The sequence below is a fragment of the Dermacentor andersoni genome, chromosome 3, assembly GCF_023375885.2.
Source record: "Dermacentor andersoni chromosome 3, qqDerAnde1_hic_scaffold, whole genome shotgun sequence".
In the NCBI taxonomy this organism is placed as follows: domain Eukaryota; kingdom Metazoa; phylum Arthropoda; class Arachnida; order Ixodida; family Ixodidae; genus Dermacentor; species Dermacentor andersoni.
Genome location: NC_092816.1, coordinates 2094200 through 2113897, shown reverse-complemented (window position 1 = coordinate 2113897; position 19698 = coordinate 2094200). Strand labels below are relative to the sequence as shown.

General features: G+C 45.4%; 1 protein-coding gene across 1 annotated transcript in view; it reads left to right on the top strand.

Annotated features, from left to right (window-relative positions):
* Positions 1 to 3803: 3803 nt before the first annotated feature.
* Positions 3804 to 19698, top strand: part of LOC126520634 (monocarboxylate transporter 12-B-like) — a 100028-nt gene continuing 84133 nt past the window's right edge. The window contains exon 1 of the mRNA XM_050169431.3: positions 3804 to 4072. Coding sequence (XP_050025388.1) covers positions 3835 to 4072 — 238 coding nt within the window. The 5' untranslated portion in view covers positions 3804 to 3834. The remainder of the gene's footprint in view (positions 4073 to 19698) is intronic.

The following is a 19698-nucleotide window of genomic DNA, read 5'->3' as shown; positions in this document are numbered from 1 at the left end:
CAGCGGCCTATTAGAAAGACTATAATGACCCCATTTTATCCCTTTTCATATTTCTTTTCTCACGCTTTTATTTTTGTCACGCTCTTCTTTCCGTCTTTACTTCCCCTTTCCCTTCCCCTAGTGCAGGGTAGCAAACCGGAGGTTTTAAGTCTGGTGAACCTCCCTGCCTTTCTCTCATTTGCATCTCTCTCTCTCTCTCTTTGAATAACTTGACTACGGCGGCGTTCATCTACCAAGCGCCTCGTTCGGAGAACAGGAGAAAGGCAGCTCTGGAATGTAGAGGCCCCGGATGGGTTCGGGCGTCACCGACTGACTACGGGGACGCAGGACAATGGATAACACGACGGCCGCGCTGCAAAGGTCATTTGCCTTCGGAGGGGGCACTGAAACTTGTGTGTGCATGTGTGTGTGTGTAAACCGTCCCGCGGAGAGGCGGCTGGTCTACGGTGACGTCGAACGATGACGTCGAACGGAGTGCTTATAAGCAGCAATTGTCAGCTGCTGGAGTGTGCTCGTCGTCGTGCTCTGTGCTCGAAATGTACTCGTGAGCTGTGTGCTCGATTGCTGCATGCTTCGTCTTGCGGGCTCCATTCGGGATATCATATTGACCGCAAATAAAGACGGGGACAGAGGGAGAGAACACATAAACAGCACGGGCGGTAACTTTCAACTGTTTTATTCACAGCAGCCCAATATGACATGCAGTAAATATCAACTAGGCCAAAGTGAAGTTCTCCATTCGGGAGTCACGCTAGAATGTAAATGTATCCCATGTTCCAATGTAAAATACTGCAAATAAATCATGACCGCCTAAGTCCCGATGAAGAGTCAAGTTCATTCCTACGACTACGACTGCCAAATCTTACAATATGCGATAGAAACCACAATGTGCGCTTGTATTATATTACTTTGGTTTTTCTTATTTCGATTAATGTGATATTCGCCTTCGTCAATGAGTGTCTTTTTAACGATGCCCTTCTTGATAGTAAAAAACCTCTGAAATGCCGATTGCAAAAACCAGCGTCTTCCAGTGCCTTCCAGCGTGAAACCAGCGCGTTTTTTGGCACTGGATCGCACTGGGTACGCTGGCGCTCGCTGGGACTGATCACTCGAGACCAGTGAGAACGCTGGATAAAAGCTGGGTCACACTGGAAGTGACGCAGGTTCCACTGCGATGACGCTGGGGCGCACTGGTTTGTGCGGTACAGGCGCTGGTTCGCACTAGAAACTGCGCTGGTTGTGTTTCTGCCGCGCTGGCTCGAGTACGCAAGGACGAGCGCTGCTGAATATTGAATGCTTTGTACAATTTCATCGCTTGATACTAGTCTCTTGTCCTAAATAACGCTATATCTTGGGGTCATAAAACTCTATTTCGTGTCGCAGCATGGAATAAACGTGCGTGAGCTGCCTTGTTTATTCGTGCACATTTGACACTGAAGATGACTTTCGTTTTTTACATTTTCCCTTTTGACAGGGCGGGTAGCTAAATTCTTGAACGAAACCGCGCAAACGCAGAGGACGCCGCGGTTCTTTAGTAGTTCGCACGTAACGGATGACTGGCAGTTGTCGCTTTTGTCGCAGTGTTGTGCAGTGGACATGAAATTCAGAAGTCGTTCAGACGCGCGCGAACGAGCTCGAAGCCTCTCGCTGACTAATATTATCGCACCGATAAAAAAGCTAAGGTGATTCGTGCGCTTCCGCTTTCCCTAGTGTACTAAAAAAAGTTCTGAGGCTGAAATACACACATTTTAGCTTTCGCCAGCTACCCGCCCCGAGATCGGTCCCCACCGAAGCTTAGGCCTAGCGTATCCGCCAAGTCCGTCTGCACGCTATCGGCGCGTCTAGGTTCAGGAATCAAGAAGTGTAACAAGGATAAATCACTCTATATTTCAGATTTTGCATCGGTGTCTTAAATAAAAAATTTTTTAATGTCTACAGTGCCAGCACAAGAAGTGAGGAGCGCCGATGTGACGCGTCACAAACGCAGGTATATGAGCTGTCGCCGAAGGCTCCCAGCACTAGCCTGTGCTTCTCTGACGAAGATAGATGACTAGACAGATGTGTTGAGTGAAAGGCATCACTGAACTGAGAAAACGTAGCATATCCCTCGCGTGAAGAACAGGAAACGGCTATCGAAACCGGCAGTAACAGCCCATACAGCGTTCCGGGTCGGTGGTTCATTTAGGACTATTTTCGTAGTTTAAATACCAATCGCAAGTTAATATCGATGTTATGGCGCTTCCGAGCACACTAGTGAATGCGGACAGCAAATTTTTCTTTGTGGTACAGGCATGACTTTTAGTTGCTGGGCGATAGCGCATATACCATGTCTGCGCGAGACGTCTCACTGTGAAACTAAAACTGCTTCTCGATTTTGGCATGGTGAATTATCCTCGCATGTTCGTCTGCTGGCGTGGCGTAGCCTACGGTAATGAGCCGCGCTTGGAATCTGTACGTCCGATGACCGAATCCTAGTCACAGCATTGTTATTGCTACGTTTTTTATTGCCCTGAAACGGTCTCTGTTGCTTTCTGTATTTAGAAGATATATACGGTGCCCAGGCACCATGTATTCAACACGCTAAAGCTGTTTTTCGCACCAGTAGCCAGCGCCTCCCAGTACGCCGCGCCTACCCAGCTCCCGATGCATCCAGCGCGCGGCACTGGGCCCATAATCCGGCGATGCATTGGATACTGGGTACTGTTTATAGAGTGAAAATATAGAGCCATTCTTAAACAGACTGCACTTTAGCTTCTTTAGTGTCCTATAAACGTTCCTTTATAGAACTCAGTACATAAGTCATATGCTGGCACATTTTTAGAACGGGAATGGAGAGCCAGTCTAGAGACAGGCCGCATTAGAAGTTCTGAAAACGTTCTATAAACATTTTTCTATAGAATTTGGTACATAAGATCTCAATACGACCTCTATAGAACTTTTATGGACGGTGGATGTAGATCCATTCTATAGACAGGCCGCATTAGAAGTTCTGAAAAGGTTCTATAAACATTTTTTTATATAGTTTGGTACATAAGATGCCAGTACGACCTCTATAGAACGTTTCTGAAAACGTTCTACAAACATTTTTGTATAGAATTTGGTACATAAGATGTCAATACGACCTCTATAGAACATTTATGGAGGGTGGATGTAGAGCCATTCTATAGAAAGGCCGCATTAGAAGTTCTGAAAACGTTCTATAAACATTCTTCTATAGAATGTTGTACATATAATGACACTAAACCCTCTATGGACTGCTTATAGAGGGTGAATGGAGGGTCAGTCTATAGACAAGCCGCATTATAGAAGTGTTAAAAACTTTTTATAGACATTATTTTATACAATTTAGTACATACGATATCAATACACCCTCTATAGAACATTTATAGAGGGCTAATGGATAGCCATTCTATAGACAGGTCGCGTTATAAGTTTTAAAGATATTCTATAAAAAATACTTTGTAGAATTCAGTACATTGGACGGGAATACACCTTCTATTGCACATCTATTGTGTGTGAAATGACTTGTTTCTACAGACAGGTTTCTATAGAATTATAGAAAATCTATACAGACGACTCTATAGATGGCGAGTTCCTATAGAGTCCCTTTTGACTCCATAGGAACTCATTAGGAGTTCTAAAGGAACTCTAAATCCATTTTAATAAGGGTAAAGACACGCCGTACACATGCACACGAGTTCCGCGTAGCAGCCACATCGGGTTCCTGTGCTTCGAATTTTCGCGCCTCGAAGCACGCCTCCAGGCTCCGCCCCCTCCAGCGCTCGGCCCGCCGCGTTGCGGCGCGTTGTCGTCGCGCGCCCATTGCCGGCGGCGATGGCGCAGGCGGCGGACGGTCGGCGCGGCGGCGCCGCACGGCAGCGGCGAAAGACCGGGCCGGACTCGCGGTACAGCTGGGTGGTCGCCCTAGCATGCGGCGGTGTCAACGTGTTCATGCACGCCTCGGGCAAGGTGGTCGGCCTGCTTTTCTCCGGCATGCTCCACGAGTTCGCCGTGAGTCGAGAGACGGCTGCGTGGCCCCTAGTTCTCAACAACACGCTGCTCAATGTCGCAGGTGGGTGACACCGATTGCTGCTCTGTGAGCGATCACTTCATCCGGCGCTTTCAGCGCTCGTTGCAAGGCGACAAGCGAGTCAGAAATTATATCGTCTTCTACAAGATACGTCTGTTGTGGACAAACGTGCCTGGTGGTGCCGATTTTGCTGCATTTAGGCTCTGATTAGGCTGAATTTCTCCGACACGTCCTTGGCTTTTACGGCCGGTACAAGCAGGGTCTCATCGCATCGCCTTCATGATGATTCAACGAGACTTTCGGGCAAATGTACTCGTTCCTGCTTGAAAATATCATCGCTCCTGGGCTCGGTTACAAGCCAAGTGCACGATAAAAAAAATGCAGTTGCTGCATGTATCACAAAGTTTTATGCGCTCGATTAAGCTTTTGGAGACTGTGTCTCCGTTTAGCCGTTGCCTCCGAGACGACTTAGAACAAACCCCAAGTACCCCTTCCGACGGGAATGTGTTCTATCGCCGGCCAACCGAGTCCCTCGAATTGCTTGCTCTCCGAACACGCCTCGCGCTCCATATGCTGTAGTTTCTCCAGCGGCAACCGAGAGACGCTCTCACAGCAATCTGGTAGGTCTGTAAAAAGAACAAGATGGGTCAACCATTAGGCAAAATTGGAAAAATATAGCTTAGAGAAATATGCGAGCGACTCACAACTATCGCTGTCCTTACCTTCTTCGAGAGAATAATACACGTTTCAAAGGGGACACTCATAGCATGCATCCATTCATCCGGGTCCAAGAAGTAAAGCACGGCTTACTGGTGCCACAGAGCAAGTGATTAAAACAAAGAAAATTGGGTGGCTTAAGAGCAGTGTGAAGGGCAGGGCGATATGGATAAGGCGAGCTCGCGCAGGGCAGTCAGTGACATGGTCATATAACGGCCGGGATCATTCTTAAGTTTGACGGAATTTAAAAACAAAAGAGTGCTTGTTAAAATTATTCTAGCCTGAATCACTCGGTCAAATGAAATTGCCTCTCTCTCGCTCTCGAGTCCTTGAGCTGGATTATTCACATAGGCGGACATTACTTGCTCGATAAATCGAAACACATACTAATTACTCAAAGTTCACTTTCCTTCTTAATAGATTGGTTTAGGGCAGACAACGCAATTTACGAATCGCAGCCCGTGAGTTTGCAAGGCGGGTCCACTTGGAATTAACTTCAAGAATGACACCAGCTTGGAGATATGGGCCATTGACCTGGCCGTTACAATGTACTGTTGTTCCACTCTTTAAACAAAACTCTCTTTTGTGTTTTGCAGCACAAAAGTAACTGGACCGCCTATTTATTTTGTTCCACACTTTGGGAAATACTACCTTGAAACTGGAGTAATCCTGTAAATTCATTTCTAGTGTAAACGTGCTGCAAATTCACCGGCTGCACTTCGTAATTGCAATAGGTGCCGTATAAGTTAACCATTAGCGAATTTCTATAAGTTGTATATGTGCTTCAATTTCTTATGCTACTTATGTCCGCCTCTTCCCATAATACAGCTCAAGGTCAAGAATTATGCTATCTACATGCCACAGGCGATTCTTAAATATTCCGTTACACTTAAATTGATCACACTCTATAAATGAAAATGCAAGCAATAATAGTAGAGCAGTAGAAGTGTTTCAGATCAGGCGCGTGCTTAGAGGATGAGATCTTTGTTCAAACCCAGTGTATCGAGATTTTAATGGCTCAGAATAGACCTCTATGGCGAGCATTTCTAGATATTAAGGCAGCTTACGGCTATGTAAACAAGTAATTGCTACGGGATGTTGTCATGCACGAGGGCATAGATCACCATTTAATCGAGCTCGTTAGGTATCCATAGAGGAATAGCTCTATACAAATCCTGTTGGAAGGCGAGAGAAGCAGAGACCTAGTTAAAGTTCACCGAGGACAGAAACTAGGATACGCTCAGTCTGAATTCAACAGCAAATCATACCCATAGTGAATCAACATAAACACTTGGGTGCAGAATAAACAAAGGAAAGACCTACTGAAATATCTAACGATATAATACGGATTAGCCGACTGGTATTGGGGGCCCACTGTAAAACCACGAATGAGTCATTGCAATGTGACACGGGTTTTGCCCTTTATCACTTCAGTGAAGTGCATAGCAAATATCAAAATTATGTTTAATGCAAGGCTAAAGAATAGCGGTGAAACAAAACCGCCAGCAAAAGTGCATAAATATCTGTTGCTCAAAAGCGTCAATACGGAATGGACGTAGGTGTCAAGGATGTTGGCTACCAAGTGCAGGGCAATTGAAAGTGTAAGTGTACAACCCGGAGACATCAAAAAGAAAGTGAGATAAACATAAACGGAAAATGGAATGCGAAGAATGAAAAAAATATACCATTGAGATTGACTAATACGGCGAACAAAAAATCAGGGGCAAGAGTCTGTACGATAACACAAAAGGCAGTGCCTTGCTATTTGAGACCCGAGCTGGCTGCCCGAGGACAAGAACACGTCGAAGAAAACTTTTGTAACACGATATGGCATGTGTTTATCCCGCTTGCGGAAGAAGGTTAGGAGAGAGATACAGAGGAAAGGGAAAAGGCAGAGAGGTTAACCAGAGGGGAAGATCCGGTTTGCTACCCTACGCTGGGGAAAGAGGGGATGGGGAGGTAAAGTGATAACAAAGTAGAGATAAAGAAAGAAAGGAGCATACACACACAACCACAATCGGTCACTGTCACCGCATACTGTCACCGCACTGCACAGTAACACTTGCAGCACTATCAACATCTGTTCAGGCTACAGCCGCTTGTTCAATTCTGTTGCCGAAGAAGGTTAGGAGAACAAAATAAGCATATACAGTGCTAAAAAACGGGTGCGTCCTGAGCTACCGGGGCTTAGCGGGGAGACGAGAACTAGGAGTCGGATTCCTGATTAATAAGGATATAGCTAGTAACATACAGGAATTCTATAGCATTAACAAGAGGGTGGTAGGTCTTGTTGTGAAACTTAATAAGAGCTACAAATTGAAGGTCATACAGGTCTACGCCCCTACATCCAGTCATGATGACCTGGAAGTCGAAAGCTTTTATGAAGACGTGGAATTGGCGATGGGTAAAGTCAAAACAAAATACAATATACTGATGGGTGACTTGAATGCCAGGGTAGGCGAGAAGCAGGCTGGAGACAAGTCAGTGGGGGAATATGAAATAGGTTATAGGAATAGCAGGGGAGAGTTATTAGTAAAGTTTGCAGTGTACACTGGGGGGGGGGGAGGGTACGGCTGAATTGAGACTTACAACGTCACCACACACACACACACACACACACACACACACACACACACACACACACACACACACACACACACACACACACACACACACACACACACACACACACACACACACACACACACACACACACACACACACACACACACACACACACACACACACACACACACACACACCTATAGTAAGCTTCTCAGACAAAGCACAGTCGTAGCGACATCGTACCTTTTCTAGCGGATTTTTATTCCTAACCGTCCTTTCACGAGCTTGAAAAGGAATTGCTTGATGATAGGGCAAGGGTACGTTAGCACCGGTTCACTCGGGTAACAAAAAAAAAAAAACTTAGTGCCCTACCACTCTGTGAAGAAGGATGACCCTTAATGGTGAACTGCACCTACGCCGCGGATCGGGCCGGTATTGCACTGTATTCGGGAGCGGCCCACATATGGGGAGCGCTTAACGCCTGCTTCACCTTCGTCGTGGGTCGGGCCGGATTTGCCCTATCTCCGAGATCGGCCCACGTATGGGGAGTGCTTAACGCCTGCTTCACCTCCGCCGCGGGTCGGGCCGGTATTGCACTATCTCCGGGATCAGCCCACGCAAGGGTAGTTTTTTGCTTGCATAAAAATTTCCTTGGATGGTGGAGGTATACAGTTTCGCTGTAAAAGCTAGACTCCCCCATAACTGAAGGGGATCTCAATGCGGCAGCTCAGGCGACGAAATAAAATTCGGCTCCAGGTCCGGACCGAATCATAAATGCTATGGTCAGGAATCTCAGTGACAACAAAATAATTGAGGAAATTACCAACAAAAAAAAGCGCACAAAAAAAGACCAAGGGAATATTTTTTTAGAATGTTGTTACGATACCGTAAGTAATTTTGTTAGTCACCTGCATTGACTTAGTAAATAAAAAGAACTAGCGAACTTCTTTATTGTTCTAGTTGTCAAGGCTTCAATTAGAGCTAGGTTTGTAGAGTATTGAAAGAGACATGAAAATGAAAGGTTTTCGGCAAAGCACCCATCGCGTTTTTGCTTTTTCCGTCAAGCAGGGAAAGCCCGCGAAGTATGAAAAATACCAAATGCTTACACAACCTCGCGCGCGTGGTAGCAGGGCCATCAAACATTTTCAATGGAAAGCAAGGTAATAAGTTCGAATAACAGTAAATAAGTCCTAATACATGAGCTGCCTCGTGAACTACATGAGTCAGCCATGTGATCTCCATATGTTCAGAAATTGCCACACCATAAACTTTTCGTCTTAAATTTTAATAACAGCCTCAGCGGGGCTGCCGTGTAGTAGGAGTGGATCACTATGGAAAATGTTTCCCTTTTGCCCTATAATACTACTACGCGTGTCTTTAAAATATTTATTGTTAGCCTATTACACGATGCCCATTTGGTCAACCTGAACCAGAGCTGGTTTCCGCGCTGGAATAACCTATCATCGTCGCCTAAAACACTATGAACATAAACAGGCTGCTGTCGATGGCGTAAATAATAAATTGAACATATGAGCCCACATGAACTGCATCATTATGTGTATTTTTAAAAGCTACCACCCTAAGGTACCCCCTCGCGGTACTCTAGATGAAGAGCACCTAAATCAAGATGTGCTGTCAACATAAACATATTCGTGGCGGTGACTATGTTATGATCGGAGGATTTGAGGACTTGCAGCGTGAGTAACGCAGATTTACAATTTCTAGATAGGCATGTTTTACATCGAAACTGTTAGCCTCTCGGTGGTCGGCATTTCTCGTGTGCGTCCGTGAGCAGAAATTATCCTCTTCAGCAATGGCTCATACCCACCTAAGCAAGCAAAAATGCAATGGCTCATCCCCCTCCTAATGCAAAGAATACAAGCAATCAGCCAAGGGAAGCGAACAGTGCATACATTCATTGGAATCACGCATACAACTGACAGAACGGCGTACGTTTCAATAACGAACAAGCTCAAGGAAAGCATCTGAACCATGAATGAAGCATTGCATATCTCCCTCAGGATTTGTAGTGGTGGTTCTGCAACAGCTTCGCTGGACGTCCACTTTCGCGGGGCTGTGATATCGAATCAATGTTTAAGCTCGAAGCGCTTCTCGGCGAGCATCTGCCACTTTGATAGCGTCTGCCTACCCGCCTATGTTTTCGTACTCTCATGGTGGTTTGGTTAACTTGGTATGTACCAAAATTGGCATAGTATGAGAAGAGTGAATAATGAACATAAATGATTAGTTATGACATGAATGTCATGACTTGCGTTCCATGTAGGTCACGATAGAGCCGCCTTCGTTTTGGTGCTCTCATGGTTGTTTCGTTAACTTGATAGGCTCCCCGCACACTCCTTTGCATAAGATCGATTCTCACAGGCGTGAAATCTGCCGGCTTGTCTTATTACAAGAATGAAATGTCTTCGGGAAGAATATATATATATATATATATATATATATATATATATATATATATACCTATATCATTACGCGCTACAGAAGGTCTTTATGACTATAGAAGTACTGCACCGGCAAAGACGAGCACTACCCGAGAAGATGGCCGTCCCAAAGCAGCTTGTCATTTCCTTGCCTGAATGCTGGAGCGAGCTCGCCGCACCTGGTGACCTGGTGCGAATTCCCCCTCTGAAAAAGAAAGGACGGGCATCATCCCGACGCTCGCGTAAGTGGACGTAGGTAAAGAGCAAAGGGATAAGGAACAAACAGTGTACACGGGGGGGGGGGGGGGTGAAAAAAGAAAGTAAGAAAATTGAGACGTTTTGCTATGTCGCATGAAATAAGGCTTCCGTCGTCAAGCGTGGCGCTTTCGACGCTGGGGTGATATGGCACTATCCTGGTGGACCTCCTAGTTCACTTCACTAACTTGAGCACTTTGTAGGCTCGAAAGAAGGCGACTGAGCACCTTCTCTGACAACCATTGGCGGCGAAGCGACGTCCACACCCAAATTTGGTCGCCTGGGTGGTATTGAACTTGGCGATGGCGAAGATTCTAGCGGCGTGCATCTACACTATGCTGTTGCGTGATGTGTAGCCGTGGCAATTGGAGAGCTTGTTCGGTGTACTGCCTAAGTTACCCAGCATCAGGGGTGAGCAACACGTCGTAATCAGGTGGAAGCATTGCATCCAGCAATGGTCTGAACCTCACGTCCATAGACAAGACGGAACGGCATGAATCGTTTTGTTTCCGGGGAGGCTGTGTTGTACGCAAATGTTACGTATGGTAAGACCTGATCCCACGTGATGTCCTGTACATCTGCAGACATAGCTAAAATGTCGGCGATGGTTTGTTCAAGCGTTCGGTCAGCCCGTTGGTCTGCGGATGATAAGCAGTGGACTTGCGATAGCTTGTGTAGCTTAGCTTGAATATGTCGTCAATAAGCTGGACCTGAAAGCTGTGCCTCTGTCAGTGATCACACACAATGGGGCGCCACGTCGAAGAACAATCTGGTCTATGAAATATTGGGCAACATTGTCAGCTGTGGCACTTTGTAGAGCCCTTGTCTCGGCGTATCTCGTTAAGTAGTCTGTGGCTACTACGATCCACTTGTTCTTGGCGGATGACAACGGAAAAAGGTCCAAGTAAGTACATTCCTATTTGACCGAATGGTGCCCTAGGTGGGGTGATCGGTTGCAGCAGCTCCGCGGGTTTCAATGGCTGGATTTGCGGCGTTGACATTCACAACCTTTTACATAGCGCTTTACAGATGCAGAAAGTTTGGGCCAGTAGTACGCCCGTTGAACTCTGGCGAGAGCGAGCGAGGAACCTAAGTGATCAGAGGTTAGCTCGTCATGGCAGACAAGAAGTCTCTACTTTGAAGTGGCGACCGTATAGGACAGGCCGAAACTTCATGGTGGCACGTACTACAGCGAGGCACTCTTTCTCCCAGGTGGAGTAGTTTACCTCTGCATGTGGAATGGTGCGGCTGTGGTAAGCTATCACGCGTTATTGCCCTCTTCAGGGTGGCGCCAAGACCCACGTTCCTGGCGTCGGTATGGACTTCGGTGTCAGCGTCCTTGTCAAAGTGAGCAAGAGCTGGTGGGTGTCTGTAAACACTCCCGTAGCTCTGTGAAAGCCGCGTCCTGCTCTTAATTCCAGACAAATATATCTTCTCGTGTGAGGCGAGTCAGAGGTTCAGCAATTCTAAAAAAAGATATGCTATGAATCGGCGATTCATTGGCGATTCAGCCCCAGAAAGGACGGACTTCAAGGATGTACCCAATGTACGACTCGGTAGCTGTCTGAGCCCGACAAGATAGGTCTTTTGCAGCGGCACACTTGCGACCAGCGAGCCGCAATAATAGTCATGTTGAAAATAAGCAGCTCTGTTGAAAACTTAATAAGTATCGTCGAAGAGCTCGCGAAGTTTTTGCTTGCATACGTGACAGCTGGTCAGCTCTTCGTGTGTGTCATACCAGGTTCGTGCTGGTCCCTGGAGGTAGAAGATTTCAGAGCATCACTGTCGGGTCCCATCAGTTGTGTGCAGCGACGCGTTCGTACATGCCAAGCCATTCTTTGATGTCGACTTTGCCGGTGCCCTTACCAGAGAAGTTGCCGGGGTCGCGCGGATCGGTCAAGATGACTGGCAGTTGTGGTGTCGCGGATGCTGACGGCTAAACCCAGCGGTCTGGTCGTCTGTCAGCATGATGGGCCGGCCGAGGACAAGCCCGCTGCGGAGTTCCGTCTTGTGCAATACCCCGCAGCTTGACCAAAAATGAAACGGGCAGAGATATAAGGCTATATGGGACCGTGTTTACTGTGCAGAAAGTATGGCCGGTACAACCAGTATGGCCGAATCTTAGGTTAACCCCACTACGTCATCTCTTTCGTCTTGTTGGTGATCCTCGTCTTTGTATATATATATATATATATATATATATATATAATGAGATTCTTGTCCTAACAGTTCTGCAGTGTGATTTTTCCTTATTAAACAGTGGCAGTGGCTTGAACTTGTTTCTACAAGAAAGCCAAATGGACATTCTACGATTTCGCTGTCCTGATCTGTAATACAGTCATGTTGAAAATAAACAGCTCTGTTGAAAACTTAATAAGTATCGTCCAAATAACATTCGTCTATGCTAAATTATTTCTGCCCCGTTTTTATACAGGACCGCTGCACTGTTTTTTTTTCCGGCTGCTGTATTGGGCTAACCGGATACTAAACCAACATTGGGATCAGCTTGGGCCACTAGGGTATGCGACACTGGGTATGGACCGCTTTTCAATGAAGCCCTCGCACAGACTAACTTCTCTTTGTTACCGAGAGACAGGATTAACGTCACATCCGGTAAACCCGCCCCTAACTTGCATTATACGCAAACATTTGTTCGTGACATCAAATATCAGCACGCGCTTTCATGGAGCCACGCTAATGGTGAAAGCAAAGTAACGAAAAAAAATGCGACTGTTTCCGTCGCGCAAGAGTGTTTGCGCTGCTGGATAAGATATGAGCGCCTGGTGTGGGGAGTTATTTCCACGCAGCGTTGGGCGTGGGCTAAGGTAAGAGACAAAAACTTAGATGCTGTCGCCGAGCGCAACATGGAGCACACATGATTATGCTACAAGTCCAGTCATTGCAGCTTGGTTTCAAGTTCTTGGAGTGCAGGGTCGGACATTTATAAATAATATCGACTCGCCACCGCATGCAGCTATCACATAAGTCAGCTGCCTCAAGATTGCAGCCGAAACAATTGTGAATTCCAAAGGTCATTTAAGACGCGCTAAGACCACACACACACACACACACACACACACACACACACGCACACACACGCACACACACACACACACACACACACACACACACACACACACACACACACACACACATATATATATATATATATATATATATATATATATATATATATATATATATATATATATATATATATATATATATATATAAAGAACGCGTCCTTCGGTTAAAATATTAGCCACGTCATATGAGAGCCCGCAGTTTGACAAGACCACTTAACACGGTTGATACGCGCTGGCACTGCGTTCACTTATCGCTTTCATTCTGCATAACAAGAAAGCCGCGATCATTCCTTAAGTGCAGGAGACCCTTTGCCTGAGCCATCAAGGAGCATCGCCGTCATTGCGGTATTATCTGCACGTATGCCGTCAAGCCATGCTTTGTCTTCTATTTGAGCCGTACAATCGTTGTTCAAACTTCCCACGGAAGGTCCGCAGGCCCGACAATTGAGAGAGCACCCATTCTGTCGCATTTATTTCAGCGCAATCTCAGAGACTGTGGTCAGCTTTCACTTAGCTGCGAAGTATTTAAGGAGGCGTGTTTAGTGCGGGGTGTACCAGACGTGTTATGCTTAATAACCGGTGTGCAGTTAACGTTGGCTACTTCGCCGTGCGCTTTGCTTACTGTGTAAATTTGTGCGTTTTTGAACGCAGTAAGTTGAGGAAAAGAATTTTTCCCACAATGGCCGAACATAGAGGCACTGTGCTTTGAAACGTTCCTTCTCGCGCCACAACGTGTTATTGTCGTAGCCAAGCGTTCTACGTGCACCGGCTGCAGAGGTCACGCTTTGCGCTTCGCTCATGCGTATCTCCGAGGGCCGCGTTATCCGGAACGCCCATTAGGCACTCTTATCCGCAACAAAGGATCCTCGCCGATGCGGGCTACGGCAGGCATTGAGGCCATCTGTCAGATTTTAGATTGCTCTCAAAGAGAGCTCGTGTTGATTTGAGTGAAATCAGGCAAGTAGAAATCAGCAAGTTTTCGAATGACGCAGTGTTTTTCTGAGTGTAACAAATAGGTGAAAAATTTCAGGAACTTGCATCTAGAAAATCGTCCAGAATTTCGCATTCTAATATGAGGCCTGTTTGGTAGCGCAAAGAGTCCTGGCTTAGCATACGTGCCGCCTGATCTAGCCGGTCTCACATTTATTTCATCAGCTTATCTATCGAACTTATTGTGAAAAGCGTGCAAGGCCCATGAAAGCTTGCTTTCAGTGACTTGCAGTCAAGTGGAGTGTTTTCATACAACTTCAGTGCATCTTCTGACTCGGTTGAACGGCAAAGCTTAATCGGAGACTGTTGCTACAATGCCGTTGCTCTCTTTGTGTAAAATGTCCAACTGTCGCGTTTCAGTTTATGCAAACTTTTGCTAAAAAATACGAATGAAAATTCCACGCACTGTGGGAATCGATGTAAGCGAAGTTTTCTGTGCAGTTTGCTTTGATTAATGAAAATTAGCGGTGATGTTGATGGCGACTGTTTGATTTCTTCAACTTTTAGTCCAATACGAGAGTAGATGTTAAATGTTACCTTGCATGCACAACTGCTGCGTGTCTGCGTAGTACACGGAATACACAGGGGGAGGTGTTTGCTTGAGGCGTTGTTGTGCGCCATATTTCACAACCTCTGAGATGATTGAGCGTTGTCATTGCCTCACATGGCACATCGCACTATGGCAGAAGAATTAAACTTGAATTGGATTGTGGGGTTGTACGTCCCAAAACCACGACCGGATTGTTAGGCACGCCGTATAGTGGCGGACTCCGAATTCTGACACCGTGATGTCCTTTGACGTGTCCGGAAATCTAAGTGCACGTGCGTTTTCTATTTCGGCGCCGTCGAAATGCGGCTGCCGGGGTCGGGATCAAATCCTCGACCTCTAGTAATGCCATAGGCGCGAAGCTACCACGGCGGCCACAGAAGTGTTGATTTGACGAGTGACTACATCCGTAGTGTAGCCTAGACCCTACGGTGCGCTTTCATGCGGTTCTGCTTCTGCACGCCTTGCGTAAGTTGTCCGCTTGACAAATTTGCGCAGTGTTTATTATTCATAAATATGAGAATCGTACCGTACCATACCTTGAACTTAAATTTATCTCGTTTGCCCGCAACGGCCCTCGTGTCCATATTAGCAACAACTTGATTTGGCTGACTTGGTTCATCTTGAGTAAACTTGAAACAGCGCGAAGAAGATGAAGACAACGATCGGAAACACACATAACAGGACGAGCGCTGTTCTGCCAAATAGAAAATTTATTGAAAGGTCACATAGCTTCTACAACATGTCAAAAACACCAATAAGCAATAGGTTCAAAGGCATACCTACTTCCTACAAGTGTACCTGCTTATATAAAAAGTTTACCTCATGTTTTGTAAGGATGAGCAACGCTGTGCTAAAGGCATTTAGCTCCTGCTTTGGTAAAATAGTAAGCTTCTACAATTTCTCTTTCGTTTTTACTCTTTGCGTGCTTTAAAAACACAGTGTCATGGAACTGTCTATAGTAGTAGCGTTTTTTTCCCTTCTCATGTCACTTTCCTCCTCCCTTATTTTGTACGGGAACTGCCAAGGAAGATTGGCAAGGCTGTTATTCCCTCGTTTCGCGAGTGCATCGGTTCTGCCCATTCTGTGTCTCCTCTTCCTCCTGCTCTCTGCCATGCTATCTAGCTTCCTTCTGGACTTGCACGTTAGTAGAAAGGTAAGCGTGGCAGTTTCTGGAATGGTTTTGAGGGGCGTCACGGATAATTGCAGCTGTCAAGAGGCTTGTGTGGCGACACCCAGAAAGCTCCACAGGTCATTGTGCACATTCGACGAGGCGCAAAGATCCAAAGGAGGTTCTCGCGTCGCCTTTCTTCTCTGCCGCGCTCTTGTGATGTGTGCGCATGCTCTGGATCGCTCCCCCCCCCCCCCCCCCCCCCCGATGCGGTGCGCCAGAAAGCAGTAGCAGCAGCGGGAAAGTCGAAAAAAGAAGCAAAGAAAGCTTCACATTAAAAAGTGACCTGGGAGGAGGAGGCTTACCGCGATGCCCTCCTTTCCCACTACGCATGCAAGCGGGCTGTGTTCGTGCAGGACCACTGGTAGCGCGACCACATTGGCCAAATCGTGGAGCAGATCCCGCTAAAGTGTGCCGTGTTTACGGAGTGCTTTTCTCTCGTGTATAGCTTGGAAGTTTCTATTCATTATTTAAAGCACTGGGACAGCGCTCGTACACACCAGTGCCAAGCAATTATAATGAAAAATATTTATATAGCAAAACGTCGCTAACTACCAATATTCGCAGGTAACATTTCGTCATTTCGTGAAAGTAGTCGCTTCGAAGTTCATAACTTGTGAATAAGTTTAGGGCTACAAATCAAATAGTCCACAGATATAGTAGGGGGTAGTATAAAGAAAACCTCCTAGGGCCATCAATTGTTAATTTTGTTCATGTGTTGTGAAGTTGATTAATGAAAGCTGGCCGATTTCTCAGTCAAAACTCAACACAAGTGAAAGCTGAACGTTCTTGTTTTTATTCACGCATTTCGTACTGGAAAAAGACTGACCTTCACGCAGTGCGATAATGTCAATCTGCAGAAGCAATTTTCATTCACAACTGAAATTTGTACATAATGAGCGAACATCGATTCCAGAAGATCCAAACCAGTGCGAAAGTTAAGCATCACGGGCTGGCCACACGGAACTTGAATATCATGTATGTTATGACGGCGACACATTTTGTGGCTTACAGAAGGGAGGTAGAGTACAATACATGCATTTCATTGACAGTATGAGAAGTAAGGACCCATAGAATTTCAAGCTGGCTACATGCTTGAAATGCATGTAGTACATGCATGAACAGGAAGTAGCTTATAATTGCGCTCACATGTCGAATGAGGGGGCATATTTCTATATCGCTTACAAGCGCATGTAATCTGCCTGTCGTCATAATTTGCGTTATATTCATATATACAGAAAATCACGCTGAGTATTAGGACAGAATTTTGACACAACAGCAACGCAAGGAACCGACCATTCAAAAAAACTGAATAGCACTCCTTATCGCAAGGAAAATTGCCGGTTCGTACTTAATTATCATTAAATAACCTATACTTGTATTACTGGTATCAATAAATACATTTTGCCAGCAAAACAAATAACATTTCGCCTCAATACAGGTGCTCAAAAACATGCCCACAGCGAAGCTGACTCTAAAGCAAGGTAACTGCGCAATAAAAACAAACACTCACTCAAGCCTTTCAGTACAAGTATTTCGCCGACAGCAGATGGGCTGCCGTCATGACGAATGGGTCGACTGACACTGCTTATATACGCACAGAACTGGTTTACTCATGCGAAATAAGTACCTGCTCAGAAAATAGAATGATATACTTGTGCTTACCTGCTGTCAATAGGAAACTTGAAAAACTTCGCACAACTGGAGTTCCCGCTCTCGGCACAGCACAGAGTCGTGCGAAACATGTGATGGCGCGATTTAGCCGCCTTTATTTATTTATTTATTTATTTATTTATTTATTTATTTATTTATTTATTTATTTATTTCAATATACTGCAGGCGGCAATGCTGCCCTAGCAGGAGAGGTTTACATCAAGTGCGATGACAAAGATTCCACTACGGAATCTACATTTGTACAATCAACAACAGACGCTGGCAGACAATTCCACTCTTCAATTATGAGCGGAAAAGAAGACTTGTGAAACATCTTCGTCCTCGCAAAGTACGGGCGGATAACGTTCGAGTGGTTAATTCTAGAAGGCTTGTGTTGTGCGCGGGAAAATAACTTTCGCGTGGCAGACCTATTTTGTTCTGATTTGTTCGATTGTTCTATTTTGTTCTATTTTGTTCTGAGTCTCGCAATCTTTCGGCGGACACGGAGGGGTTCCAGATTCAGTCGCTGCAACATCTCAGTAACAGATGAAGAAGACTTATAGTCAGATACAATAAATCGAGCAGCGAGGCGCTGAATTCGTTCTAATTGTGCAATATCTTTAACGTAGTATGGGTCCCATACTGCGGAAGCGTACTCAAGGACTGGTCGAACGAAAGTGCGGTATGTCTCGAGTTTAACACTTGACGGTGAGTCTTTTAATTTCCTGCGCAAGAAGCACTTTATTAAACGCTGTTGTGCAAACGTTCAGCAAATGTTTGTCCCATTTTAAGTTGCTTGTGATAGTTAGTCCTAGATATTTGACAGACGTTACTGATTGAATAGTTTTATTAGCAATGTGGTACGGATGAGACAGTGACTTTTCTTTGTGGTTACTGTCATAGCGACTGTTTTATCAAAATTGATTTGCATACCGTTTCGTTCGCACCAGTCCGCGAGTTTACAGAGGCTATTATTCAGTAGTGTTTGGCGAGAGGAGCTATCGACAACACTATACATCGCGCAGTCATCAGCGAACAACTTTACTGTAACAGGATGATCGATGTTAGAAACACTGCCGTTTATATAAATTAAAAACAACAGAGGACCAAGCACTGAACCTTGTGTAACCCCAGACAATACCGGCAGATCAGCAGACCTAACACCCGCACACTCCACAAACTGTGACCGATTATTCAGATGAGCCTGGAACCACAATATGAATTTCTCAGGAAGCCCGGCATCCCTTAATCTTTCAATGAGTAAACTGTGTGGCACACGATCAAAAGCTTTTGACATGTCAAGAAAAACTGCATCTATCTGCCTACAATTATCTAGAGCTGAAGCAAAATCATGTATGACCGAAATTGTGTAGTTATTGAGACAGTCTTCCGGAAACCGTGCTGATACTCAACGAAGAATTTTTTTTGTTCAAGGTGCTGCGATATATGGTGAGCTGCTACATGCTCAAGCAATTTACAGCATGTGCTTATTAGAGAAATCGGTCTGTAGTTACAAGCTTTTAGCCTGTTTCCCGATTTAAATACGGGAACTACTGTTGCCGTGAGCCAATCTGCGGGTAAGGAGCTTTGGTTGAGTGATGCGTTAAACAGAAGATAAAGTTAATGTGACACAATCTCTGAGTAGCGTACAAGGAAGGCATTCGGCATGCCGTCAGCGCCGCTTGACTTTTTAATTTTTACATTTAAAAGAAGAGAAAGTATTCCTTCGTGACCAAGAACTGCGTCAGGCATTGAGTTTGCAACGTGCGGTAGGTCAGAGTATTGCGTTCGTAAATATTGAACATTTGGTCTTGTAAACGCTTGGTGAAAAGTATTGTTCAATTCATATACAATTAAAGTAAGGTAAGGTTTGTACACATGTTACCATTAATCTTCAGATAATTCAGACACGGTTGGGAACCTGACAAGTAGCGCCAGAATTTCTCAGGAGATTCCTTCAAGAAAGCTGTAAGAGTTTGGACATAAAATTTACTACGCGCAAGCTTCAATTTAGTAACCAGCTGTTCTTGAAGGGCGGTTAATGCTGACGTAGTTTTACTCTTCCTTTTTCGTTTAATACGCCGCTTTAGATGGATTATGTCCCTACTAATCCATGGGTTCCGACGCTTTGTAATCTTTCTACGCTAAGGAACAAACTTGTCAATGCATGATGACACTAATTTCTTGAACTAGTTCCAAAGATGAGAAACATCGCCACCATGCTCAAAATCAGAAAGCGAGAG